Source organism: Monodon monoceros, unplaced genomic scaffold (genome assembly GCF_005190385.1).
Source record: "Monodon monoceros isolate NGI ecotype Baffin Bay Population unplaced genomic scaffold, NGI_Narwhal_1 Super_Scaffold_15, whole genome shotgun sequence".
NCBI lineage: Eukaryota > Metazoa > Chordata > Mammalia > Artiodactyla > Monodontidae > Monodon > Monodon monoceros.
In genome coordinates, this window is record NW_021703771.1 from 79,388,649 (window position 1) to 79,416,450 (window position 27,802).

Here is a 27,802-nt window from a genome sequence, read left to right on the forward strand (position 1 = left end):
GTGGATGGTACAATTTGATTGGTTTATTGTAAGTATTCAGGATTTCTTCCCCCTTGCGATTGTATAATTGCCCTTTGTTACACACAGATTTAAGATTATTCTAAATGTTTCTTGGAAACATATTCCTACACTCAATGAATTTCTATTTACATTTCTGTTTGCCTTGGAAGTTTCTCAAGCTACTTGTCTGGTTGACCAGTTAGAACATTCCTCTAAGTGCATCATATTTCAGGATGACAGATATAAACCCATTTTAGGAAAAACATTTTTAAAAGAACATATCGATTTTACTGGTAGTTTATTCTTGAAATTTTTACATAAGAAAATTAATTTTCAGCCATTCTCGATGGGTGCTACCAGTTCTTTTTAGAAAATTCTTCTACTGGGAAAAGATCTTTTACTAGAACAACTGTTAAAATAAAACCTTGGTAGAACTCAGTCATCTTCACTCTAATTCTGAATAGTCTATCAAGCACATTGCTTGTAAACAGTTAAGGAAACAAACCAAGTTTATTTCCTTACTTGGAAATTTTAAGAGCAACATGCCCAAAACATAATCAATTGATCCATGTCTCCTTGGAAAGAGGTTTTTTTTGTTTGTTTTTGGTTTTTTTTTGTGGTATGCGGGCCTCTCACTGCTGTGGCCTCTCCCGTTGCGGAGCACAGGCTCCCGACGCGCAGGCTCAGCGGCCATGGCTCACGGGCCCAGCCGCTCCGCGGCATGTGGGATCCTCCCGGACCGGGGCACGAACCCGTGTCCCCTGCATCGGCAGGCGGACTCTCAACCACTGCGCCACCAGGGAAGCCCCGGAAAGAGTTTTTTTTTATCATGTGCAGCTGTCTTGGACCTCAGCCGTGCCATATTTTAACAGTTTTACTGATGGCACAGGTGAAACTATGGAAAGCATGCTTATCAGACTTTCTAATGACTCAGCAGAAAAGGATAAGGGATAATTGGATGGTGGTTTAGAAATTCAGAAAACTCTTAATAGGTTGGAGAAATGGGCTGAATCTAACAAGATGAAATTTTATGGGGATAATTTAAGATTCTTTATTTGATTCAAAATAACAAGTGAACAAGCACAGGCCAGGATTTAGCAACGGCTGTTGAAATCACAGATTGATAGAAACTGAAAAGCATTTACGCCTTAACCACTTATAAAAAAGACAAATACATCTACATATATCAGTGGTATAATAATGCTCTCAGGGTCTGTTAGAGTGAGTTCTGTTTCTTCTGATGATCTTGTGGATTAGGTAGAGACAAGATATAGGAAGTCATTAAATATGTAAATTTTATAAAAAGTGTCAAGAGTGTCTTTAAGTAAAATAAGCTTGCCATTTAAAAAGATAAATTAATTTTATAGAAATATCACCTACATGCAAAACTTCAGTTCTCAAGGGTGTCAGATTAATAAGGGATCCTTCAGTCCCCGAATTTCTGAAGGTTTACATATTTTACTCATTTTTTTGATTGAGTGTCTCTGCTTTAAAGATGGGAGAGCTGCATCACTGAAGGTTTACTGCTTTTTCCCAAGATTTAATTGTGATTTATGTGAAAGAAGCAGATGTGTAAGAATGGGAGCTTGTCTTCTAACCCCCATATGAAATTTTTTTGCTGCCAGTTTTTTTGCTATTTGGAACTGTTTAATTCTCTATTATTGTACATTTTAGGTTTTGTTTTGCAAAATAGGAAATACAGCAATGAACTTATGTACAGTGTTTTTTTATTTAGGATGTTTTCTTAAAAAATTCTTTGGTTTGGGATTATTGGTTTGTGTCAGCTTGGACTCTCTAGATTGCAACTGACAGTCTGAACTCATAAGGACAGAAGGAGATGCACTCGTTACTGTGAGTGAACCATTCACAAGGGGAGAAATGGCTTTGGGCTTGTCCTTCAGGTGCTCTCATCAGGATACTGTTTCTCTTCCTCATTCCATTCTGCATTCCCCCCACTTCATTCTTCAGACTTGTAGCCGCCGGCAACATTTTCAGAGAAAAAAGACCCACTCTCCCAGCATCCCTGTCGCATTTTGATTTTCCCTGTTTGGCTTATATGCTCACCAGTCATTTGGAGCCAGGCAGGAAGTTTCCAGAAGGAAGGGATGTGGAGCAAAGTAACATGTTTACAGCATGGGTTCGAAAGAATGAGGTATGTTCAGGATGATGGGTTCTGCACACGTCAGACAGGTGTGTGTGGCACACTTAGAATTCTGGAACGCTTGGCTCCTGGAACACTTAGTTTGAAGCTGTGAATCCACTGTTTATCTTACTATATCTAGATAAAATAACTTATATACAGGATTGCTATCTACCAGCCATTCGCTTCCTCTGTAATACTTTTTGAAATTGCTGTTTGAAGAGATTAATTGTGGTTGACGGTATGTATTCAGTATACGGTATGAAGTTATCTACTGTGTGGAAATTTAGCTCTTGAATATACTTGGAGTCATTTTTTAATGTACAGCTAACATTGGAAAAGGCGGTGTAGAAAAATGACCTTTTCTTTCAAAGACCACATCAGAAAATAGTTGGGCAGATTGGCAGTTGAGGTCGAGGTCAGCATCTTTATCTGTGTGGGTCCTGTAGTGGCGGTGAAGGCAGGAAGGTGAGGAGACCTGGAAGCCAAGGAGGGACAGGAGAGAGAAGGAGTGGATAATAGGAGGGTGCCGGAGGTTTCCAGTCTGGCCTAAACTTTGTAAGAAGAGTTACTCTTATAGGCTGAATGGCCTTTTTTTTTCCCTTCCTGTTGACATTCACGCTCATTTGGGGACGTGCCTTTTTTTTTTGCGGTATGCGGGCCTCTCACTGCTGTGGCCTCTCCCCGTTGCGGAGCACAGGCTCCGGACGCGCAGGCCCAGCGGCCATGGCTCACGGGCCCAGCCCCTCCGGGGCATGTGGGATCTTCCCGGACCGGGACACGAACCCGTGTCCCCTGCATCGGCAGGCGGACTGTCAACCACTAAGCCGCCAGGGAAGCCCTTAAATCTTTTTGTTCTCCAAAGTTAGTCTCAGTTATAATTCTTAAGAAGCATCTCTAGGTTAAAAAAAAAAGTCCTAAACCAACGTGTTAAATAAACCTATAGTGTTTATAGACATTTTCCACGGGTAAATGTTCAGTAATACTTAAATGTGTAAGGGAGTTTCCATTTTTTTTATTTTTGGCTTGTTTCACATTCTGTTTCACCAAGTTGTAACTTTAGTAAAAAAGAGGCTTTAGTTTTCTCTATCTGCGGGTTAGTTGGGTTTAACCAGATCAAAAAAGTTGTTAACCAGGATTCTTAAGGAACAGGAACAAAAAGCAGGTCCCTCATCTGGCTCTCCTCAGCTTGCCAGGCCCCGCCCCTCCCCGGGAAGCTCGCTGTCCTGGGGGGTGAGTCCTGGCCTGGGGACCCCCGTCTCCCTCCTCAGGCGTTTATCTCCTATCTGCCCTCATTGCACGAGGGATTGAGGTGGGTGTGGCATGTTTTAAAAAAATAGTCCCCAACGTGGCAAGCAGAATTCTATCTACTTTTGCAGCTGTGTGACGAACGTACCTCGGCTTGGTGTCCTTGTCCTTTGTAGTGACCTAAGGAAAACTGGAATGCTTCCAGAATTCTCACTGTCCCTGAGCCTGGCTTTCCGTCCCCCTTCCCAGCCTCCCAGCCTATAGCAGTAAAGGATCTAATGCTATTTCTTTTTTTTTTTTTTTTTTTTTTTGCGGTACGCGGGCCTCTCACTGTTGTGGCCTCTCCCGTCGTGGAGCACAGGCTCCGGACGCGCAGGCTCAGCGGCCACGGCTCACGGGCCCAGCCGCTCTGCGGCATGTGGGATCTTCCCGGACCGGGGCACGAACCCGTGTCCCCTGCATCGGCATGCGGACTCTCAACCACTGCGCCACCAGGGAAGCCCTGATGCTATTTCTTGACTGACAGACTGTACACTACCATTTGTTTCCTTCCAACATTTTATTATGAAAAATTTCAAGCATGTCAAAAACTTGAACTCATTTTCCATTGGGCACTGTAAATCCACTATCTATTGTAGATTCTATAAATAACATTTTACTTACTGTACCTGCTTTATCACATATTCCTCCATCAGTTCATCTTATTATTTTTGATGTATTTCAAAATAAATTAATATTGGGGATTTTTTTCCCCTAATCTTTTATCACAGGAGGTGAATCCTTGATTCCTGTTATAAGGATTTCAGACTCATTAAGCAGGTGTGGAGAAAGAGCCGTGGCCAGCAAAAGGGCCAGCACAGTTCTTGCCATATGGTCGGTGTGCAGCAAATACTTGTTAAAGGAATGCAGTTCCATTAGGCTAATTTGTCTAGCCCTGTAGGCAGACTTCATTTTGCCTCATAGAACAATTACTTTTAAAACAAACCATGTTAGCTAGGTTCATGTGGCCTCCAATTTATAAGGTGGACTTCTATAAGATAGTCCATGAAAGACAGTTATTTAGAATTTGAAATGGATTAAATATATGTAATATATTTATTATATATCATAAAAGTATATGTAAAGTATTTGTATTTTTACAACAGTGGTTGTGTCTCTCTTGGAATACGTGCCTGGCAGTTATTCCAAGGAACCCACATCTCTGGGTTGGTGCCTCAAGGATCCGCTTCAGGAAGACCCTGAAAGGGCAACCCCACCTCACATCAACCAGAACAGCTTCCCTTTAGTCTGTTTTCTCTGAAATTCAGATTCCATTGCAAGGAGAAGTGTGAAAATCACAGCTGCTCAGGTTACCCGACCACTATACCAGAGCCCTAGGTAAGTCGTCGTATAGTAGGAAGTATTCTAGTAGAAGAGTATGGCTATATCTTGCTGCCCACGTCTTAAATTTCCACGTTTAGTTGGCTAGGGGATGCTGCACTATCAAAATTTATCCTAGATAAGGAACAGTGAGAGTTTCATAGCAAGGGATTAATCTGGAGATATGAATCTGATGTGGGTACATATTTGTGTGTCTGTGGAGATCCCTCAGGCCCTGAGATTGAGTGTTCCCAGAATGAACAGTATCTGTATTTCTACTTCTTACCTCCTAAAAGAAAGGCCATGCTCTTTTCCCCTTGATGAAATGGGTTTATTTTCAGTACTTTGGGGGCCGATGTCTAAATGCAGTGTGGGCAGCTACCAGAAACCTTCCCTGTTTCCAAAGCAGAGCAGGGCTCTCACCATTAGTTTCATTCTTCCTCACAAATAGGGCTGATGAATCATTTTGGTACTATGTCTTCCTTTCTTGCAAAACAACTGCAATCATGGTCATGATGTGTTGTTCACACCAGCACACTTACAAAGCGAACAGTATAGGTGGTTCTTCTTTGACTGTTACGTTTACATTTGTAACTTCCTCTTTTCTTCTCTACTTCCAATAGGCTCGGGTTATGTATGATTTTGCTGCTGAACCTGGAAATAATGAACTGACAGTTAATGAAGGAGAAATCATCACAATTACAAATCCGGTAAGAGAACTGTTAGGTTTAAATCGGTCCCTTAAGGACTTATTTTTAAGATTTTATTTTTTTAACAGGTTGATCATTCAGACCCACATGAATTTCTTTCCTGTTGCTTGTGAAGTATTGATATTGAAGTAATAATCTATTACATAAACACTGAGAACAATTAAGACCCCCTAAAAATAGCTGGATGGGGCTCCATCAGGCAGAACTGGAGCGACATCCGGGACAGATCCCAGCTGGACACAGGTATAGAGATCAGAAAGTGACCAGTGTTGTTTAGCAGCCTCAGCTACCATTTATTCATGGCCTGTGAGCCAAGTGTTTGGCTAAGTACTATGCATATATTTTTTGATGTATTTTCTCTGTGAACTGTGTGAGGTAGGTATTTTTAATCTCTTTTTACAAATGAGGGTAATGAACCTTAGAGAGGTTAAGTAACTTGACCAAGACCCTTCTGCTTGTAAGTGGCAAAACCGGGATTCAAAACCACATCCACTGGCCTCTAAGCCCTGCTTTTTCTTTTCTGCAGGGGACACTGCAAGTAAACAAGTGTCCCAGGAGTACAGGTGTATATACGCCAGTAGGAGACGGGCTGAGAAAACAGGCTCTTAGAGCCAAACCAGACAGGACCTGAAGCCAGGCTACAGCCTTGGATTTCATTTGGGAAGCAGTGGATTCATTTAAGGGTTTTGCTTGGTTTTATTGTTGATATTGTTGTAGGGAGGTGACATGATGAGACCTGCACTTCAAGGAAATTAATCTAGCAGAGGTGTATTGAATGAATTGGTGTGGCTGGAGCCTAGGATCATGACCTTGGGTAGTAGCAATAGGAGTAGAAAGAAGATGCATGCAGGAGGCTCTGGAGAGTCAGACCAGGAGGACTTGGTGCCTGATTAGATACTATTGGTGAGAAATAGTCAGGGATCCCCCTGAGGTTTTTGGCCTTCACACCTAAGAGAATGGTGCAAATGAATTTATTAAAGTACGTAAGTCAGGAAGAAGAGCTTATTTTTTAATGTTGAGTTTAAAGGCTAATAAATAATTAACCCTGTCCTATAGCTTTGCATCAGTTTAGAAATAGAATTGCAGAGCTAGAGCTGAGGGCTGGAGATAGGCCGGCTCCCTGGACATCTTTGAGCAAGCATGTCAAGAAAGGTACCAGGAAGGCCAAGGAGACTCTGGAAGAGGAAGGAAGGGATGCACCTGTTCCACCAGGTGGGAGGGAGTGGGGACTATGGCAGCACAGAGACCAAGGAAGAAGAACAAGGAATGACTAAGAAGATTGCGGTTTCTTAATGTTGATAGTATTTTTTTAGACCTATTTTGTATGTTTTAGATTAAAAAAAAAAACTATTGGTTAGAAAAAGTATATGTAGTTTTATATAATATGCCAGGTATACATAGGTTCTCTTTTTAATCATAGAAGAGATTAAAGATTCTTTTATCTACTATTGATTTTTTTTTTTAAATGAAGAAGCATTCTTCACTTCTTGGTAAAATAGTATTTAAGTTGCTGTTGTGGTCAAGAAATGGACAAAGTTGTGGCTTAAAATGACTTTTAAAAAGAATATGTCATCTAGATTCAGGTAGGTATTAACTAATTAGGGTATGATTTATGAATTTAAGATAACCCTTACTATTTTAAGAGGAAAAAGTAGGACTTTGCTGAAGTAACGTTGAAAACTGGGAATCCTGTTATAGAGTATGTTATTATTGATATTTAGTTTATTAATATTACTTATCCAGGAGAGCTAAGGGAGTATGGACCAGTTAGTTTTCCTAAACAACAGGCAATCCCAAAGCTTAGCGGCTTAAATAATCGATGGTTGTTGCTCGGGAATCCACAAGTCAGCGGGTGGTTCTCCTCACCTGGGCTCGCCCGTGGGTCTGCAGTCACCCAGTGCAGGGCTGGGGCAGAGTACTCCAACATGGCCTCATCTGTCTGGCATTTCTCCTGCTGGGGGTTAGCTGGCTTTGGATGGGGCAACGGGGAGATTGGGCCTTGTCTCTGTCATCATCTGGCAACTCAAATTTATCCTCATAGTAGCTCTTTTGGAAAGAAGAGCGAGCTGAAGTGTACAAAGCTTCTAGAGGCCAGCTCTGAACTCACCCCATATTATCTTCACCTCATTCTGTTGGCCAAAGAGGTCACAAAGGACAGCCCAGATTCTAGAAGTAGGGGTGTGCATTCTACCTCTACCCCTTTGCATTCTACCTCTTGACAGTCAGAGCTGCAAACCATTTTTGTGATCTACCACAGACCAGTAAATAGAAAGGAACTACAAAATGATGGCATTCTATTAATAGACTTTTTCAATCTTTGATCGGTTGTTCAAGTTTGAGTTTTCTTTTTAGATTATATCATTTTCTGATGTAAAGAGAAGCCTTAAGAATTTAAAAATTTGAACAACGTTAGCTCTGCAGGAATGAAAAGGTTAATGTTAATTACTTTTTTTAAAAAAATAAATTTATTTATTTATTTTTGGCTGCATTGGGTCTTTGTTGCTGCATGTGGGCCCCCTTTAGTTGCAGTGAGCGGGGGCCACTCCTCACTGGGGTGTGCAGGCTTCTCATTGTGCTGGCCTCTCTTGTTGTGGAGCACGGGCTCCAGTCACGTGGGCTTCAGTAGTTGTGGCACGTGGGCTCTGTGGCGCAGGCTCAGTAATTGTGGCTCACGGGCCTAGTTGCTCCGCGGCATGTGGGATCCCCCCGGGCCAGGGCTCGAACCCATGTCCCCTGCGTTGGCAGGCGGATTCCTAACCACTGCGCCACCAGGGAAGTCCCTACTTTTTTATGTATAACAATTCCCAGAGCAAAATATCTGCAGGAGGGCTTCCCTGGTGGCGCAGTGGTTGAGAGTCCGCCTGCCGATGCAGGAGACACGGCTTCGTGCCCTGGTCCGGGAAGATCCCACATGCCGCGGAGCGGCTGGGCCCGTGAGCCATGGCCGCTGAGCCTGCGCGTCCGGAGCCTGTGCTCCGCAATGGGAGAGGCCGCAACAGTGAGAGGCCCGCGTACCGCCAAAAAAAAAAAAAAAAAAAAACTGCAGGAAATTCCAACTCTAATCTTTTTTTTTTTAATTTTTTTTTAACCTTTTTGAGGATGTTGGTGGAGGATGGCTGGAAGGAAGAAACAGCAAAGGAGAACGAGGGCTTGTTCCCACAGACTACGTTGAGGTAAGGGCTTACTGTCATTTATTAATTAAATCTGGTCGTTGTCATATATGTTTTTATGAATTATCAACTTAAAGGACAGGACTGGAAGATAATGAAAAAATTCCATTGTAAGAATAATACATGCTGATTATATAAAATGTAGAAAATACATTGAAGTCGAACCAAGAAGAAATATTACCTGTAGACTTAGGCTCCAAAGAGTGACTCCAAATATTTAGATTAAGTTCCTTCCAAGGATAGCAACTTTTAATTATTCTGAATAAAAGTCTCTATTTTTCCCTTTGCTAATGTTGTGTAGTAGCTGCTGCCTACAGTACTGTTTACTGTAGAATCGATTCACAAAGTTTAAATTGCAGGCTGTTTGAAGTAGCTGTCTTCTCCCTGTGCTAATTTAGGACATCTCTCAGTTCCTTCTCCCATTCCCAAGGACGAAGGGTCTTGGATGGGCTGCTGTGAGCTATTGCCTGGTTTAAGCTCTGTTGTGATAGATGCCAAGGATAGTGCACAGCCCCTGAATGAGCCCTCCCTGCCTGGGGCACACCCCCTCAGCTGACAAACCCTCTCTGAGTCAGCCTCCTGGCACCCCCTGCTGGTTGTCCAGAGGTCACTGAGCTGAGTCCTGGGTACGTGGTGAGCTTGCCTCTCATCCTGGGTGATAGAAAGAAACTAAGGCTGTCTGGTGCCCTGTGAGTAAAGTCGGAGTGAGATCAAGAACAAAGTTGCCTTGAGCTCCCCTCCAGTAGAGAGAAATAGTGCCCTGGGAGGATGTGTGCTGGGCACTGCCTGCAGAATGGGAAGGCTGTCTGTTGCTCCTGAGAGTTGGCTGGGGGAGTTTTGAACACTCCGGGGAACCTGATGAAATCTCAGACACCCCACCTTTTCCAGACAGATTCAGAGGGTTCCCAGGCCCCTGAACCCAGTCCACGTGTCTCATGTTTATGTCGTGTTTGACCTCTGTGCACTGTGCATTCAGGATCCTAAAAATTAACAAGAATGAGGAAAACGGGAGCATTTAAGTTGATACTGGCATTAGTTGCGTTTCTAGAATTCTGCATACTGACAGAAAGGAATTATGACATCTTCTTGGGCTTGCTTACCCTTTAAGAACAGAAATCCCTTTTCCATATTAGTTGACAGTTCTTGCTTGCCCTCAGGGGCTCTAACTCTGAAATAACTCTGATCTATGAAGATAACTGTGGTTCTTTCTAACGTTCAGATTTTGCCCAGTGATGGAAAAGATCAGTTTTCGTGTGGAAATTCAGTGGCTGACCAAGCCTTCCTCGATTCCCTCTCAGCAAGTGCAGCTCAAGCCGGTTCGTCAGCTGCCAGCAGTAACAACCAGGTAAATCTCACTCCGTCATCCTGCTGGATGCGACTGGCTTTACTGAGAGCAAAGCACGTTTGTGAGAGCTTGTGCTGCATTATAGCTGTTGCCATTCCCTGACAGCGTAAACAAAGTAGCTGTTCACGTGTTACTTGTGTGGCATTTCTTGCTGGGTTTTAACAAAGACTGTTTTTAGAGTCGATGATTAACTAGAAGGCGGGGTGTTCATTGAGAGTTGCTTGTAAAGGTCTGGCATGGTATGAATACAGACCCCATAGATTGTGAATATCCTCTCACTTGAGGGCAAGGAAGGAAAAGGGTCCTCTGCCGAGGCGCAGCGGTCAGGGTCAGCGGTCTGGCTGGAACAGGACCTGATTTCTGTGACCTTGGCACGTTGCTTGCACTCTCGGCTCGAGCCCCCTCTTGCAGATGCAGTGCATGTAAAAGTGGCTGGAGATCCAGCAGTTGGTGCCGTTATGGTACTGCTTCTAGAAGACTTAGAAGATTGAGCTAATTTGAGGAAACTGTGCTGCAAGTTCACAGTAATTTTAAGGAATTTGACCAGTTTAGGTGACTCTGCCTGGTTCGGTTATTGCTCAATGATTATCCAGAGCCAGTGTCTGTAAGAAAATTGAGAAGATGGACATGGAAGTGTTATTGCTTCCTACATCTTTAGAAATGAATGGGCTTTAGGAGATATTACTTCTTGACATTTTTAACTACATAAAAGGCTTTAAATTAGGTAAAGCCTAATAATCATATCACTTATGATTATTTGCTTACAGAATATTTATATCTTAACCTTTTAAGAGAGTTTTTCAAAGCACTGTTACCATATGTTAACTGCAGATTTTATACATTTTTAAATAGCTTTTGTGGACATCCTAAATTACACATTGTCTGGCTCAGATATTTAAAATTCAGAGGCGAGGTTATCACCAGAGTTGAGCATTCTCCTATATTTTGTTAATCTGTAATACCTAAGAATATTGGCCAGTGACCGTTGTAGAGGTAGATAATGTTGATGCATCATCCCAACCCCCATTACGATAAAGGGTGACGAAATAGTAGTTAACCCTCACTTGACGTTTTACCAGGGATTCTTAGCCTGGGAGCTGTTAACATTTGGGGCTTGATGCTTCCTCCCTGTGATGACTAGCTGCGTCTCCGGCCTGCACTCACCGCTCTCCCCGCCTCCCCCCACCGCTGCCCCAACCCCGGTTCCAGTCACCAAAATTGTCTCCAGTTGTTGCCAAATAGGCAAAGTCAACCCAGCTGAGAGTCACTGAGTTTTACAAAAACATCAGTGAAAGGGTTTGCATTAAGTAAAAATGACGTTTCAGTAAAGGGGAATTATAATGAGATGATCATAGAATAAGTGAAGGAAACAAAAGATGGGAATATTCATCTTATTTTAATTCGGGGACCTGTTTCAAATATCTCAAGGTAGACTGAAGTACTTTAGCTCATAAACACAAATTCAAAATCAGGCTCAAATTTTATGTTATGAAGAAGACTCCTCAGTATTTAAATGTAGCAATATAAACTGATCAGCATAAGCGTAATTTTTTTCTTCCAGGTTATTTTGAAGAAAGCATAACCGACTTTTTTTTAAGGTTAGGTTTTACTAATCCAATCTGACATTAAATCTAATCAGATCCTTTGAAAGCAAAGAAAAAAATGAACCAAAACAAGGAGTAACAAAATACGGAAAGCATGACCATAATGAATTAATTAAAGCATTTGAATAAAAATGTTTTCAGCAGCCGTCTATGCTCTCAGTTATCCGGGATGTGAGAACAACTTAAATGGGCCAAAACTGTGGTACGTTTTATAAATACCATTATTAATTGGCAGCTTTTAAAAATGTGGCTGTCAGGTTTGCCCGTTATTTCATTTTCTGAATGTCAGTAAGAAAATACTATTTTTGTTCCAGGGATACGCCTCTTGGGCCTTTCTAGTTAGTCTGGCGTTGTGTTAGTTCCCAGAGGACAGTTTTATTTGGAGATAAGTGTGTCAGAGGAGCCAGGCCTCTCCTCTCTGCGGTCAGGCAGGCAGGGCCCCCCTTCAGCTCGGTACACTGTGCACACTAGTCAGTATCCCTTGAGTCTCCTCAGCACCACTTGTTTTCAGTTTGGCCTTCTTCCTGCACAGGCAGGTTAAAGCCTCACATTCAGCTACTGGTTATCTAACTTTCTGACTGTTGTATCTTTTAAACCATATCTTTTTAGAGAGATCTCTCTAAAAGGTTACATCCGTCTGCAGATGTTCTTGAATAACTTATTTTGAGCCTGTTATTTTTTAATTTGTCTGAGTCTTCACTGACTTTGTATTTTTAAGCTATACTGCATTTCACAGTAATTAGTTCATACATTTATTTATAACTTAATATGTAAAATAGCACTTCCTTTTGTTTTTCTTAAAACTCCTAATTTCAGGTTGCTTGGGGTACCTTCTGGTTCTAGCTTCTTACTGAGCAATCACAGAGGTAAGTGCAGTGACTGGTGTAGAGGTAGATAATGTTGATGCATCATCCCAACCCCCATTATGATCTTTTTCTGTAAGGGAACCCTTTACCTGTAAAACACAGTCCAGCCACTTGGCTGAGGTATAGACTAGAACTGTAAATGTCAAAGGAGTATAATGCATTATTCTTTAAATGTGTTGGAACAATTTAATTTGAAAAATGATAGAGCTGTTTTATTTTTTTAAGTACTTGGAAAAAATATAGGTAACTTTTTTTTCATTAACTTTGGAATATAGAATGTCTTTCTAAGCACAGCACAATTTCTAGCAGCCATTAAGGAAAGAATTGATATATTTAAGTCAAAAAGTAAGGGGCTTCCCTGGTGGCGCAGTGGTTAAGAATCCTCCTGCCAGTGCAGGGGACACGGGTTCGGGCCCTGGTCCAGGAAGATCCCACATGCCGCGGAGCAACTAAGCCTGTGCGCCACAACTACTGAGCCTGCACTCTAGAGCCCACAAGCCACAACTACTGAGCCCGTGTGCCACAACTACTGAAGCCCACACGCCTATAGCCTGTGCTGTGCAACGAGAAGCCACCGCAATGAGAAGCCCGTACACCACAACGAAGAGTAGCCCCCGCTCGCCGCAACTAGAGAAAGCCCGCGTGCAGCAACGAAGACCCAACACAGCCAAAGATAAATAAATAAAAATTTTTTTAAAATAATATTCAGGGCTTCCCTGGTGGCGCAGTGGTTGAGAGTCCGCCTGCCGGTGCAGGGGACACGGGTTCGTGCCCTGGTCCGGGAAGATCCCACATGCCGCGGAGCGGCTGGGCCCGTGAGCCATGGCCGCTGAGCCTGCGCGTCCGGAGCCTGTGCTCCGCAACGGGAGAGGCCACAACAGTGAGAGGCCCGCGTACCACAAAAAAAAAAAAAAAAAAAGTAATATTCAACTAGGAAAAAAATTTCTAACATGCCAGAGATGTCAGCTAATTCTGTTAATATACAAAGAACTCTTGTATATCTGTAGGAAAAAGGTAAACAACTCAGAAGAAATGGGCAAAGGATATGAACAGATTTTTCATTGGAAAAGAAATATGAAGAGCCAATAAACATAGGAAAATGCTCATTTTGAAATTCTTCTATCAAATTAGCAGAGAATTAAAATGTTTTCACTCCTAGTGTGAAGAAAGGCGTGTTCAAATAGGCATTCTGGTATGAAGCTGGTAAAGGATAAATCGATGAAGCTTTTTGGAGGACAGGTTGATAATATATATTAATATTTGAGGTGCATCTACTCTTTGACCCAGCACTCTGAGTTGATCTTACAGCTCTACTCTCCGAACACAGCCATCTGGGCAGGAGAAGAGGTTTCCTGCAGCACTCTTGTAACAGCAAAGCCTAGAATGTGTGCCTCATCCGTAGGGGCTGGTCAGATAGACTACAGGACAGCCACACCATGGGAAGCAGGGCTGCTTTTAGAAGAATGAGGGTAGCTTCAGATATACAGATATGGATGAATGGGCTTTTAAAAAGGCATAACACTATGTGTAATGTTATCTTTATTGTGTTTCAATATATACACACCACAGATGCAAATTGTGTAGAAAAATTATTGAAGGATATCCAAGAAATGAGTCAGGTTCTTGTTTTCTTTTTCTATTACAGATTTTAAGTTGGATGAGGAGAGCTATTGCAGTACCTTTAGAAAAGAAGAATGGTTTTTAGTGGTTATTACTGGTTTCATTATTAGTCATTTATATTTTGCAGTTTCAGGAGCATTTCCTGTTAGTAGCTGTGCCGCTAGAATGAATTAACCCGCTGGTGGAAATGAATCTCAGACATTATTACCAAACATGTGTTAATAGCCGTCCTCATTTGGGTTTTCTCCCAGCTATTAGTGTTTAAATTATATCATTGATTATAAAAAGGTTCTCAGTGTAGATCTTTTTAAAGACTCTTAGATTACTGCCTCTTTGCAGAACTTACTTTTGAGAAATTAATGGGAAGTTTTTGTTTGTACCTTTAAAAGAACAATGGGGCTTAAACATTAATTGAAAGTTGTATAAACCTAGATGTTTTATCTGAAGGTTTTTGACTTGAGGGATTTATTTTTCTATGCTTTTTAAACTAGAAAGGCGTACATACTTGGAATAAACTGCTTCTCCTTTTGTTAAAATTCTTGTTGCTTTCTTTATCACAGTGTATCCCAGTTGCCCTTGGCTATATCTCTGTTCTTCTGTTTCACGGTTTCTCATCCCATCCTTCCCCCTCTCCACGTGGGCTGGTGCGGTGGGAAGCCTGGTGTAACGTTTGGTGTTAGAGCTGGGTTGACAGTCTGGCTCCACTTCGTAAGAGTCGTGGCTGCTTCCTGAACTATCGGAGGACCAGGCCACTGGTATAAAGTGGTGTCAGACTCACGGAAGACATTTAAGAAATATTTCCTTCTTTTTTCACCTCTTCCCTCTCCATGGAACAATCTCAATCCACTTACCCTTTTTTGTTCCAACCTGTCTCCTTCTTCTACCCTCTCTAACCGTGCAGAAGATTCCCTTAGAAATACCTCTCCAATGTTGAATTTTCTCTGCAGTTTGCTCAGTCTCCAGCTTCTTGTTCAGCATCGCTATCTGCCTGTCTCCTCTGTATCTCAGACTCTGCATGAACAGAATCACTCATTATTTCCCCATAAATCTAGTTTCTCTCCCTGACTTTCCCATTTCTGTTTCTCTGAAAGGTTGCTTTTTTTCTATGCTCTCTTTTTCATTCCACTTTAAAACCCTGAGTGCCTTTGCGAGCCATAGTTATTGATAGGCGTGTCCTGCATCCTTTAAGACGTGTAAGGGCAGGAAAACGCTCGGTTTTAATCCCAGACCTTGCCTAGATTTTATTCCCAGATCTCATACTTGCTGTGTGACTCACGGTGAGCTTCTTAGCTTCTGTGTGCCTCAGTTTCCTCATCTGTAAGACCTCAAAGAATTGTTGGAAAGAGTAAATGGAAAAAAGTTCTGAAGTGTTTCGAACAATACGTGGTACTTAGTAGGGGTTTAATTATTTTTAACAGTTTGGATATTAAACAAATGCTCAAAGTTAAGTGGGTATTTAGGGACATAACATCTTTTTGATTATGTAGAGATTTCCAGTGTGATAGTATTTGTTATGAAGGAACTTTATTAAGGAATGAGGAAGGAAATAGTAATTTTATGTTGGAACTACATTTTGCTTTCGCATTTCTCAAAAAAAAGTCCATTTTTAGGCCGTTTTGTAGTCCATTTAAAAATAAATGAGAAGATGTGGCACATATATTCAATGGAATATTACTCAGCCATAAAAAGAAACGAAATTGAGCTATTTGTGACGAGGTGGATAGACCTAGAGTCTGTCATACAGAGTGAAGTAAGTCAGAAAGAAAAAGACAAATACCGTATGCTAACACATATATATGGAGTTTAAGAAAAAAAAATGTCATGAAGAACCTAGGGGTAAGAGAGGAATAAAGGCGCAGACCTACTGGAGAACGGACTTGAGGATATGGGGAGGGGGAAGGGTGAGCTGTGACAGGGCGAGAGAGAGGCATGGACATATATACACTACCAAACGTAAGGTAGATAGCTAGTGGGAAGCAGCCGCATAGCACAGGGAGATCAGATCGGTGCTTTGTGACCGCCTGGAGGGGTGGGATAGGGAGGGTGGGAGGGAGGGAGACGCAAGAGGGAAGAGATATGGGAACATATGTATATGCATAACTGATTCACGTTGTTATAAAGCAGAAACTAACACACCATTGTAGGGCAGTTGTACCCCAATAAAGATGTTAAAATAAATAAATAAATCAGCAAAAGAAACCTTCACAAAGGCTTATTATTTCATTATCTCAAATAAGGTCTGTAATGCTGTGGACTTCTCATAATTGCTTACTGAGACTTTCTCTTTACAAAACCCCTGTTGCAAAGGTTCTCTCCATTTCCCCACCCCCTCTCCCAGCCACACAGGAATCCCTTTTACTCAGTTACAGGGCTTTGTAAGGAGGGTTGTGCACATCTGTATACAGGATTTGTTGACATTTTTCTTCAAAACTGAATTGGGCTGGTGATGTTAACCTTCCATGCTTTCCTGATCCCAGACCCTTGCCTTACATAAGACAGCTTTGTGCATCTGGGACCCATTCAAAAATACACACTGGCGAAATTTATTTTTTAGGATGTTTTGTTGCTATTTGGCTTTATCTAACAGGAAACAAATGACAAAAGCAAAGGGTTTGTTTTGTTTTTACCTTATAACTGCCCTGGTGAAGGGCCAGTCAGCATTGTTATACGCCCAACCCATCATCAGAGGAATGTCTATAAAAGCCCATTTCACGTGGACCTTTATTAGACCGATCTATCAGATTGTCTTCTGCTACTTATAGCATCATCCTGTTTGGCACATAAAGCTACCTATTTAAAAACTTTGTGCTGAAAAAATAAGTAAATTCTCGAAGCTAGTACAAATATTTTCCATTTTTTAAGGCAAATCTTATTCTTTTAGTTTTCTCTATTTAAAAAATAAATACCTGGAATTGTCATCTGTGGGTTCAGAATGTGAACTAATAAAGGATCTGTTAAGTCACTTAAGCTTTTTGGGAAGTAATTTCCAGTCAGTAGTATTGATGTGACTGGCTACAAATTGATTTAATCTGTTGTTGTGATCGAGCCTTATTTTTTAAAGAATGTACAGGTTTTATATTTCTGTAAGGGGTTTTTTGAAATCAGTAGAGGTTCATCTGTAGAATTAGATGATGTGCTTTTAGCAAAAGATCTATAAATAACAAAATAGGAAATTTTACAAATTCTGTCTGTATTTTGAGCTGAAATAATTAGGCTTTTCACATAAGACAATTTAATACCTTCTGTAGGCCTTTTTGAGAACGAGAAACCTTTGTCAGAAACTGATGGAAATGTTCTCGGTTTATAGAGGAATCACATTATTTGCTTTCTAGTCCCACTTCCTAACGCAATTGGCACATGGTTATTAAACATTTCATGAATGAGAAATGTCAGATAAAGACAGTTATGCCTCAGTCATGCAGATAAGGTTCAAAAAACAAACAAACAAAAACATAATAACCTCAGCTTTCACAAAACCAGTAGCTTTCCATTCATTTTTGTTGTTTATCCCTGGCCAAAGTCTTACTCTGGAAGTTCCTTCCCTCCTTCTTTCCTTCCAAGCGTATATATTAGGGAATGGCAGTGTAATCGGCCATAGCAACATAACCGATAGGGTGTAGATGTATGTGACTGAGGATTTCCTTGTGTGGCAATAAGGTGGGCCCTCGAATGATGCTTCCAGAGCCTTTCCCCCGAGATGATAATACGCAAGGTGGTGAGCCCATGATTAGCAACTCTTCTTACCTGGTAGACTTGTCAAACCGAATGGTCCGTGTTGACCTGTATTGAACTTCGGGCATCCTCTGTAAGGAACCAGGTGGGCAGCGGGAGCTCTACCTACTTATCAGTATCTTTTGAACCTTTATATATTCTTTGTGCTCGTGTTTGCTGGTTTGGTAGAACGCCAAACAGAAAGCAACCTTGATGAAATATAAGTTCTCTTTCTCATTAATTCTCAGACCTAGATCACCCTTGAAGCCTGAACTAGTTCGCGTGGGCACAGAGAGAATAAAGGCATCTGTTGCCCGTCTCTCCGTCCGCCCCCAGCCGCTCCCAGTGTTGTCTCATGATGTGTGCAGTGAAAGTTCTTCTTAGACCATGTCTTGAAGAACTGGGAAACCAGGAGAACTTATTTCGCCTGAAACCAGCAGAACATACTGGGAAACCAGTGAATCAAGTCGATCTGACTGTTGTTTCCAAACAGGCCCTTGCCCAGGTCTTACTGCATTTTCGTTGATGCCTGTTGTCAGAAGTAAGAGTTTGATTCTTACTCATCCTGGTGGCCCAAGGATGTCATATAAGAAGCAAAGTAACAACAAAGTAGCAAAATATAACAAAACCAGACCTATTATTTTTGTGGTCAGCAGTTGCAGACTAGTGTTTTGTTTTGTTTTGTTTTTCTTTAAAAGAAAGTTACTTAGAAACAGTTTAATTCTTGCAGTTTAAGCTTTTTAGAGTGGGACCAGAGCAATGCTCAGTCTAGGGATATTTTCGCCTCTCTGTTGAGGCAAAAGCCTTTTCAGTGCTGTACCTGCTGTCACCCTTATGAATCATGAGGTTTTCCATTCTGGCTGGTGAGAACCACCCTACTAAGGGGTTGTTACTTAACCTTTCATATGGCAGCTCCCTCACGTGCATACGCTGATCAGTACTCAGCCTAAGGCCTGGGGTCCCGTCCCGTCCCCCACTCATCTCCGGAGGTCTCTGTGCAGCTTTCTGCTTCTCAGTACTCTGCCCCAGACTCCCAGCTCTGTCTTCTTAATTCACAGAGACCAGTGGCCTCTGCATGGGTTCCCCATCCCTGATCCATGGCCTGGAAAGTCTCTCTAGGCAGAGGTCAGGTCCTTTATTGCCTGACGTCTAATGATTTGAAGACAGTTTCATATAGTTTGTCTTTTTTAGTTTTAAGTGGAAACGTAAACTGGATCCCAGTTACTCCATCTTGATTGTCTTCTTTGTGTATTACTAGTTGATTTCCAAAAACAAGTTTATTTACATCTACAAATGGTACAACTTTCTTCACAAGAAAGTTGTACATGAAAAGTGCATTCTCGTAACACTATATAAATGTTAATAGTAATGACTTCCCTACTAGATAGTTGTGGAGCTGGGATTCGAAGCCTGGGAATTGGGCTCCAAGGTGGTCCTCCTAATAGCGATGCTGATTTGGCCATTGCCTAGCTCCACAGGGTGTATCAGTTATCTGTTCTCATGTTGACACTGCACACCAAGCCAGTCAGCTCAGGAGCACACAGAGTTCACGACCTCGTGGGCTGTTCTGTGCTCTTAGCCGGTCTTGGTAGGTTCTCTGTGGCTCTGTGGTTCCAGGAAGCTTTGCTCATCTCACATGTCTGGTGGCTTTGAAAGCCCTGGTTCAACATTCTTACATTTTTAAAAGCTTGGCTGTGTTGTTCCTCTGGAGTTTTTCTTCATTGGCTGTATGACTTGCATGATATTTGTTCCATTCCTTCTGTGCTGCTTATAATTATTTTTAGTGCTTCAGTGACACTGTGTTATGACAGCAAGAGTCTTTAGAATATATACTAATGCACTGAAGACAAACCACTGCTGTACAGTAGGGGCTTTGCTTTTTGCATGTAATCTTGGTGCATGAGTGGCATGCTGGAATTTTCTGGTGAACTTAGCCCTGCTATGCATTTGCTGTTGTTAGCTTTGGTATATACTCTTTTTTTCCCCTTCGTTTACCGAGCGCCTTTTTTTATTTTAAGGTGGATATTTTGGCTCAGATTGGTTGCATTGAAAGTCTCAGCCAATCACCACCTTCTTCATCTTCTCCTTCTCCTTCTTCTTCCGTAAATAAGGTAAAATTCAAACTTGAATGAAAAAGGAAATAAACATTTAAAACCCCTAGAAGTAATCCTTCATTTTCCCAAGTGAGGTGATTGTTTCAGCTAAAGTATCTTAACTAAAGCTCTTCCTGGGGGCATGGCAACATGGAATGTGGGACATATAGGAGTTGGAAGGGCAATTGGGATTTATACTTTGGAGACTTCTGATGAGACTCGATTGATGGATTTATTCCATGGACAGCAAGGTCTAATGAAGGACTTTTAATCACGGAGTTTACAGAATCTGGTTGGCTTTGGTACCGTAAAAGGTGGGGAAAGAAGAGAATGATGACATTGCTCAGTAGAAAGGAGAGAGGAGGGGGGGGCTGGGAGAAGAGGATAGGAGAGCTCCCTCAGAGCTTGAAACCTTAGCGGAGGAACATAATGCATTATTGTGCGACCAAATGTCTGCAGGTGAGGGACAAAAGGGGTTCTTGGAATTGACGGCAAAGAAGTCAGAGGCTGAAGGATCATTAAACCAAATCATTGTGTAGCTCAGTTTGTTGCAGTGGGGGTTAGGCTTTGAAGAAAAGCAAGATCTCAGTATTTAGCACACAGAAAATGTGCCAAGACCCCCAAGAATTATGAGTTGCTTTGGAACTTTATGGCAAAACAGTTCTGTCTTCTTCCTCTTTCTCTTATGTATCTGAAGGAAACAGATCTTTGGCTAAAATAGAAAGTATCCTAAGTGCCTATAATCACTTATTTAATTAAAAGTTTCTGTATTAATGTGATCTGTCATTGAAGCCACTTGGAAATATAACTGATCTTTTCCTTTAAAGCATAAACTAATGGGGATTTACTCAAAGATTACCAGTCTTCATTCTTCTCTGTATACTCTAGATGAGCCCCCGTGTAATAAGATAACCACTACTGAACGCATACCATGTGCCAGATATTGTTAGGTGCTTTATATGCATTATGTCATTGAATTCCTACAGAAATCTTATGAGGAAGTTTATGATGTTATATCCATTCTATAAGAGTGGAAACTAAGAGAGATGGAGTACATTGCCCAAGTTCATACAGCTAGTAAGTGGTAAAGCTGGGATTCAAACCCAGATAGACAGCCTCTAGAGCTTCAGCTCTTAACTGTTGCACCCATGAGAAATTTACGTCAGTCAAATTTCTACAGTTTCATAAGGGACTTAAAATTCAACCAGTGGACCAATGTTCTTATCCTTGCCCCCTTTTACCCCATATTATGTATTTGTAAGATGCACAGCTTTGCTACGATTATCTCAGGAATACCCTTCTCTCCCCACCCCTCCATGGCCACTCAGACTCCGTTCTGTCTTTCTGCTCTACAGGCTCCTTTCAGCGGATACATTTAGATTGTCTCATGATGTAAAGACAATGTAAATGTATTTCTTTGTTTTGTCTTATGAGGTTAGGATAGCTTTTAAATTTGGAGTGCCAGACGTAGAGAATGGACTTGAGGACACGGTGGGGGGAGGGTAAGCTGGGATGAATTGAGAGAGTAGCATTGACATATATACGCTACCAAATGTAAAATGGATGGCTAGTGGGAAGCAGCCGCATAGCGCTTTGTGACCACCTAGAGGGTTGGGATAGGGAAAGTGGGAGGGAAACGCAAGAGGGAGGGGATAGGGGACATGTGTATGCATATGGCTGATTCACTTTGTTATACAGCACAAACTTAACGAAACACTGTAAAGCAATTACACTCCAATAAAGATGTAAAAAAAAAAAATTAGAGTGCTAAATGAGCAAATGTGTTGACTACATTGCTTCTGGCATTAGGGAGTATTTAATTTAGTTAGAGTGGGAGTTAGGGGGCGAGTCAGACATAGTCAGCCAGTTCCAGTGCAAGGCAGGTGAAAATCCATTCATAATAGAGATCCAGACAAACACGTGAGTGTTTGTGAGTGGTTTAATTTAGCAAGTAATTTACTAAACACTTACTACGTGTAGGCCCCATGTTCATAGGCAACAAGAAATCACTGGTGAGCCTGATGGGCACAGACCTTCTCTTGTCCCTTGCACGCATCCTCATGGAGTTCAGAAGACGATGTTTGTGTGTGCAAGTTTTGTTTGTTGGATTTTCCAACATTTGCTAAAACTTAAAGCATAGGAAAGTTAAGTGAACTTCATAGCGAATAATCATATACGCGCCTTCTAGATTTTACCATTAACATGTTACTGTTCTTCATCACACATATGTCCGTCCCTCTGTCCATCTGTACCTGTCAGCATCTTGCAGCTTTTCTACAGGGTACTGATAAGCTTTCATAACTGGGAAGGCACTGTTATTTTAAGAGCGTATGGCAGTGCCGAAAATCACTTATTCTGTGGTCGTCCACAGTGGTTATTTTCCTAGAAGAGACTCAAGTCAGTATACGTGAGGAAAATCTGATTTCCCTCTTTGTGAAATAATAGTCATGTTATGAAGGTTAGATGCATATCTAAAGAATCATAGATATAATAATCTGTTATTATTAGAATAATACCTACTTCATACAAATGACCAAGAGGATCACAGTTAGCCACTTTAAGAAAAATAAAAAATTTGAGTCTTCGCCACTTTATGTAAGGCACTTTGAGAATCTTTTAGGGGAGATGGTTGCCCGTGACTTGCTACTGGGAATGACTAGCCGATACGCCAGTAACTCTAACGGAAGGCTAACTTTGGGAGAAAGTGGAAGGATGTGACGCTGAGTGTCAGCCAGCAGGCGGAGGCCAGCGCCCTCCGTGGGGTGGGACTGGGCCAGAACCTAGGAAGGGGAGGTAGAAGCCTCTGCATGCAGATGGAGAGCAGAGCCTGAGCGAAGGCAAGGACACGAGAAAGCCTGGGAGACTGCGGACTGAAGCACAGAGTGAGGGTTAGCGGCAAGTAGCGAGCACAGGCAGCGTTATGCAAGGAAAAGTTAGGATCTTAATTAATGGCCTCAGGAGTTCGGAATCTATTCTGTGGTCAGTGAGGTCTAATGAACGGTTTTTAATTAAAGTGGTTGATAGAATCGGGAGGGGTTTGGTGCCCTGAAAGGAGGGGAAAGAAAAGGATGAAGACATCGAAGGAAAGCTGGAAGAAAGTAGAGAAGAGGCGTTTTGGACTATTGTGTGACCAGATGCCTGCAGTTAAGGGACAGAAGGGTTATTGGGAGTTGAAAGCAAAGGAGCCAGAGGCCAAAGTGCAGGAAGGGTGGGTTCAGAGAGAAGCAGACCGTGAAGGCTTTGTGAGCTGGTTGTTAGTTATTGATATTAGAGGAGCGACCCTGGAGGTCACCTGAGAGAGAGAGAGTGAGTAAAAAGTCAATGATAGAAGCTGGAGGGATTGCCAGTTGGTCAGGGTTTGAAAGATTTATCAGTAGGAGGCAAGTGGAAACAAGGTAGAAGGAATGTTCCAGGAAAAAAAAACAGAGAGAAGCAAAGTTATTAGATTTGCCAACAAGGATTTCATAACCCAGGTAGAGAGCTAAGATCGTACACGTAACCAAATAAGATAGCAATTATTGTAAACAATGTATAAACAAAGTAGTTTTTAAAAGAACTATCATGTTATGTGTTTCTGTCCTAATAAGTTTTAATTTTTTAAGGTTACTTGGTGATGAATTTCACATCCCATTTCTTCCTCAATATGATGAAAACCTTCTTTGACAATTTGCTAACATGATCTTACTGTCATGGCAGTGCTGAACTTTTACTCATCCTGTTGTTCTAGTTATGACCCTTCTGTTCCTTTTCCTCAGTAGTTTATAGAAATGCTAGACAATGAATGCCTGTACTTACTGTCATCTTACTATCCAAAATTTCTGTACCTTTTGAAGTTTTTAATTCTAAAAACAAAACCTCATAGTTTAGTTTGGAGAGCACAGAATATATATTGCTGAATGAAACACCCCTACTTAAAGAAAACTATGGAAGGAAGGGCTTCTCTTAAATGAAGCGTGATCGCCAGGCCCTCAGCACGGCAGCCTTCATTTCCAGTCTGCACTGGAGTGGCTTGAGAGTAACTCCCCGTCAGCCGTATGTTCGAGAAATCCACAGTCATAAGGATGAATGTCTTTCTGCTATTAATATTTGACTTCAGGCAGAATCACTAGTAACTTCATTAATTTTTCTTGGAGGTATAGAGATGTTAGAATGAAATCATAGTTCCTTTTGTAAAACATATACTGTTTTTGATGCTTCTGGTAGGTGGCAGGCAGTTATCCACCCTATATGTCAATTGATGAAGAGTGAAAAAAAAGACCAACCATGATAGCGTTCTAAAACATTAGAGAGGTATATGAGGCCGTTTGGGTAATTTTCTTACAAATCTCAATCTCTCTGTCTCTCTCTCTCTCTCTAACTAACCCCCAGATTTTTATGTGAGAAGGAAGACTTGAGTAAACAGAAAAATTTGCTATTCCATGTTCTTGAATAAATACATTCAGTATTGAAATTATTTTAAAGGCACTATTTGTTTTCCCTGAGTTTATCTGTAAATTTAAGGTGATTCAAATGAAAATCAGCACATTTTTTAAACTTAACATGCTAATGCTAAAACTAAAGATTGTTTTAGTTTTAAAACATGAAGCTGATGCTAAAGTTCACGTGTAAAAATAAACCAATAAAAGATGTTATGGTAAAGTACTAATGGTATTCTGTCTAGTGGACTCCAAAGTAGCTTGGTACTAGTATGAATAGATTACTAGGATAGAATAGAGTCCAGAAATAGGCCCAAGTCCAGTATATGATAAAGGTGAATTTCAGATCAGTGGAGGAAAATGGATTGTTCATTAAGTGATGTCAGGACAACAGAATGACTACAGGAAAAAATTAAGCTGGATTCCTATATTATTTCATATACTGAAGTAAATTCCATATAGGTTGAAGATTTAAAATTTAAAAATTAGGGAAACAAAAAAACTGGTTGCCTCAGGGCTGGGTGAGCCAGGGGTGAGAGGTGGGTTACAGGTACTCTTACTGCAGTACTCCTTGATATTGGGTGCCATGTATTGCCCATTCCAAAATTTTTTTTATAATATTAATAATTAAACTATAAAATTATGCTAAGGAATAATGGGAGAAAATATTTTAAAAATAGTTTTGGAGTATGGTAGCCCCATTTTATGCAAGACACCACCCCTTGGCGTGTAGAAGGAGTGTAGGAATGTGACTGTACAATCTCCTTGGAAAGCAGTTTGACAGAATCTATCCATTCTAAGTGCACACTTGTATTAGCCCAGCAATTTTTCTTCTGGGAATTTCACATACATCTATTGGACAAGTGAGGAAAGATTGTGCATTGCAGCATTATTTACAGTAGCAAGATACGGCAAACAAGATAAATGAGCATATGCTCTTTAGATGATGGGAAATAAATACAGTGGAATTCTGGGGAGTCATGTAAAAGAATGATGTCATCCATGTGCTGCTGTACCTAGGAGAATGTTTTAGCCTATTAAATAGAAAAACAAAAGAAAAGTACAGAGCAGAAAGTATAATTTGGGCTCACATAATATGTTTAAAAGCAAAAAGGCTCTCTCTGCATGGCATGTTTAAGTATATACAAGGAATTTGTTAGGAGTCATTATCTCTGAGAGAATGACTGGCCTTTTAAGGTGGTAGGAATATTTTTTTAATTTCATATCTTCTTATACTATTTGAATTTTTTTCTTACTGGGAACATATTACCTTTTCAAATAAAAATTAAAACAGTTAAAAATACAACTGATTACTATCAAGCAGTTAAAGTGAATAAAACATATTCTTACCAGCAAGTATAATCTCAAAAACATAATGTTAAGTGAAAGAAAAAGACAGCTTGCAAAGAGACACATACAGTACAGTGTTGTTCAGGTCAGTTTGAAAAATATAAAGCATTTGTTATTTATGAATACGTTACATATTCCATTACATACGCAGTGGAAGTATAAGAACATGCACAGGCATGAGAACAGGTTCAGAAAAGTAGTTACTTGGGAGAAGGAAAAAGAAAGGGAGTTTCTTTGTTATTGTTGTAAAGTTCCTGAGCAAATATGGCAAACTGTTAACAATAAAATTCGCTTGATCCTGTCTTTTGTGCTTTCCTGCGTGTTTCTAAAATTTTATTATTTAAATTGTAAATTGTTTTAAATTTCTATCAGTTTTTTCAGCACCCCAATTCAATTGTTATGTGATTCCTACTGAATTGAGTAATGCTTTCTAGAAGTCACGAATACTCTCTCCTTTTTTACCCCTAACATCAGGTCAGCAGTGGCAATGACCCCTGGTCAGCCTGGAATGCTTCCAAATCTGGAAACTGGGAAAGCTCGGATGGCTGGGGAGCCAAGCCCGAGGGGACTGCAGCCCAAAGAAACACCTCCAACAATTGGGACACTGCCTTTGGTCATCCCCAGGCCTACCAGGGACCAGGTGAGGAAGAGGGCTCTGCTGGTGATGGAGCCCACCCACCCTTAAAGGGCATCGGAGTTAAAATAGATTTAATCAAAGGAACTGTTCTCAGGTGCTCTTATTCACTAATAGCAAACTTATTTTTCTGGGTCAAAATGTAGGTAGTTTTTAGTTATGGTCTTTAGTCCACTCTCAGTTACCTGTCAAGGAGTCACAAATGCAAATGCTTGCAGGGGCCAGGTTCATAAAGCAGAACAGCAGCGCAGCCCCGTGGGGCGGGGCTGCGGAAGACAGAGGTGGGCAGCTCTGCTCTAGCCGGCGGGTTGATGCCGTTGCAGGAGAACTGAGCTAGTGTTCCTGGACCACCACAGTTCCAGAGAGAGTAGAAATCTCGATTTTCATCTCATCTTCCCACTTTAAAATCTTAGCTACTAACACACATTTGGGCCCAAAAAATGTGCACACGGATTGAATATGGTTCATCGCCACATTCAGTGGTTTATGGTCACATGGTTTGTGACCTCTAACGTAGCTGTTCTGTCTTTTCCTTAACTACCTGTTTGACTCCCAGGTTCTTAATGGAAATACTGAGGCAAAAGAGGAATTTCTAAAAGGAGAAACAATTCAGGAATTACGAAAGGCGATTTATGTCTGTTCTGAAATTAAGAGATCCATCCGTTATTTTTTAATGATCCCTGTATGGCAGATTTTGCCAAGAACTGAATGTGCTAAACAGCAGGAGACTTGCATGCAGGAGCCATAAAGGGCACAGGTGCTGGTTTCCAGCTCCCACTCATGGACAGGAGCTGGGCTGCTGCAGGACCAGGAGTCGTGGGCTGGGTAGAAACGTTGAGACTAGACTGCTGACTTCTGCTTCTGTAGTAACTTGGCGTGGCTCCAGGACTCTTGGCCCAGATCCTTCTAATACTTTCTATTCTCTTCTTTTTTTCGTTTTGGCATTTGTCTCTGGGCTTCTCGTGGTGGCACTCTTAGGGCGGAGATCCCAGGGCAGTTTCCTGCCTAATGCTAAAGGGACTCCTCAGGCCCTCAGAGGTGGGAGACAGAGGCACAGGACAGTGGAAGAAGAAAGGAGGGAGGGAGGAAAGCTGGCAGCCCCTCATCTGACGCAGAGCCTGTTGTTAGAATAGTAGGCTCCTCAGGCTGGTCAGTTACTACTTACCTCTCGTTTCTTTCTGTTTCTCCTCCACCCCCTTGTCCTTCTCTCACCTTTATTATTAGTAGTGTTAAGCAATTCCTCTTTTTTTTTTTTTTTTTCCTGCGGTACGCGGGCCTCTCACTGCTGTGGCCTCTCCCGTTGCGGAGCACAGGCTCCGGACACGCAGGCTCAGCGGCCATGGCTCACGGGCCCAGCCGCTCCGCGGCATGTGGGATCCTCCCGGACCGGGGCACGAACCCGCGTCCCCTACATCGGCAGGTGGACCCTCAACCACTGTGCCACCAGGGAAGCCCAACAATTCCTTTTTAAAACTCTTATCACCCTTTTGTCCTCCCCAGTCTCTTGGCTTAAAGGGTATTTGATCTGCTTAGTTGC

At 41.6% G+C, this 27,802-nt stretch overlaps 1 protein-coding gene across 2 annotated transcripts in view; it reads left to right on the forward strand.

Annotated features, from left to right (window-relative positions):
• SNX9 (sorting nexin 9) overlaps positions 1 to 27,802 on the forward strand; it is a 92,216-nt gene that overhangs the window by 33,366 nt on the left and 31,048 nt on the right. Inside the window, exons 2-6 of one of the 2 annotated variants that reach the window (XM_029223706.1) lie at positions 4,534 to 4,765; positions 5,371 to 5,457; positions 8,556 to 8,630; positions 9,847 to 9,972; positions 26,106 to 26,271. In XM_029223706.1, the coding sequence (XP_029079539.1) occupies positions 5,380 to 5,457; positions 8,556 to 8,630; positions 9,847 to 9,972; positions 26,106 to 26,271 (445 nt within the window). In that variant the 5' untranslated portion in view covers positions 4,534 to 4,765; positions 5,371 to 5,379. The remainder of the gene's footprint in view (positions 1 to 4,533; positions 4,766 to 5,370; positions 5,458 to 8,555; positions 8,631 to 9,846; positions 9,973 to 26,105; positions 26,272 to 27,802) is intronic. The other variant, XM_029223705.1, reaches the window with a different exon arrangement.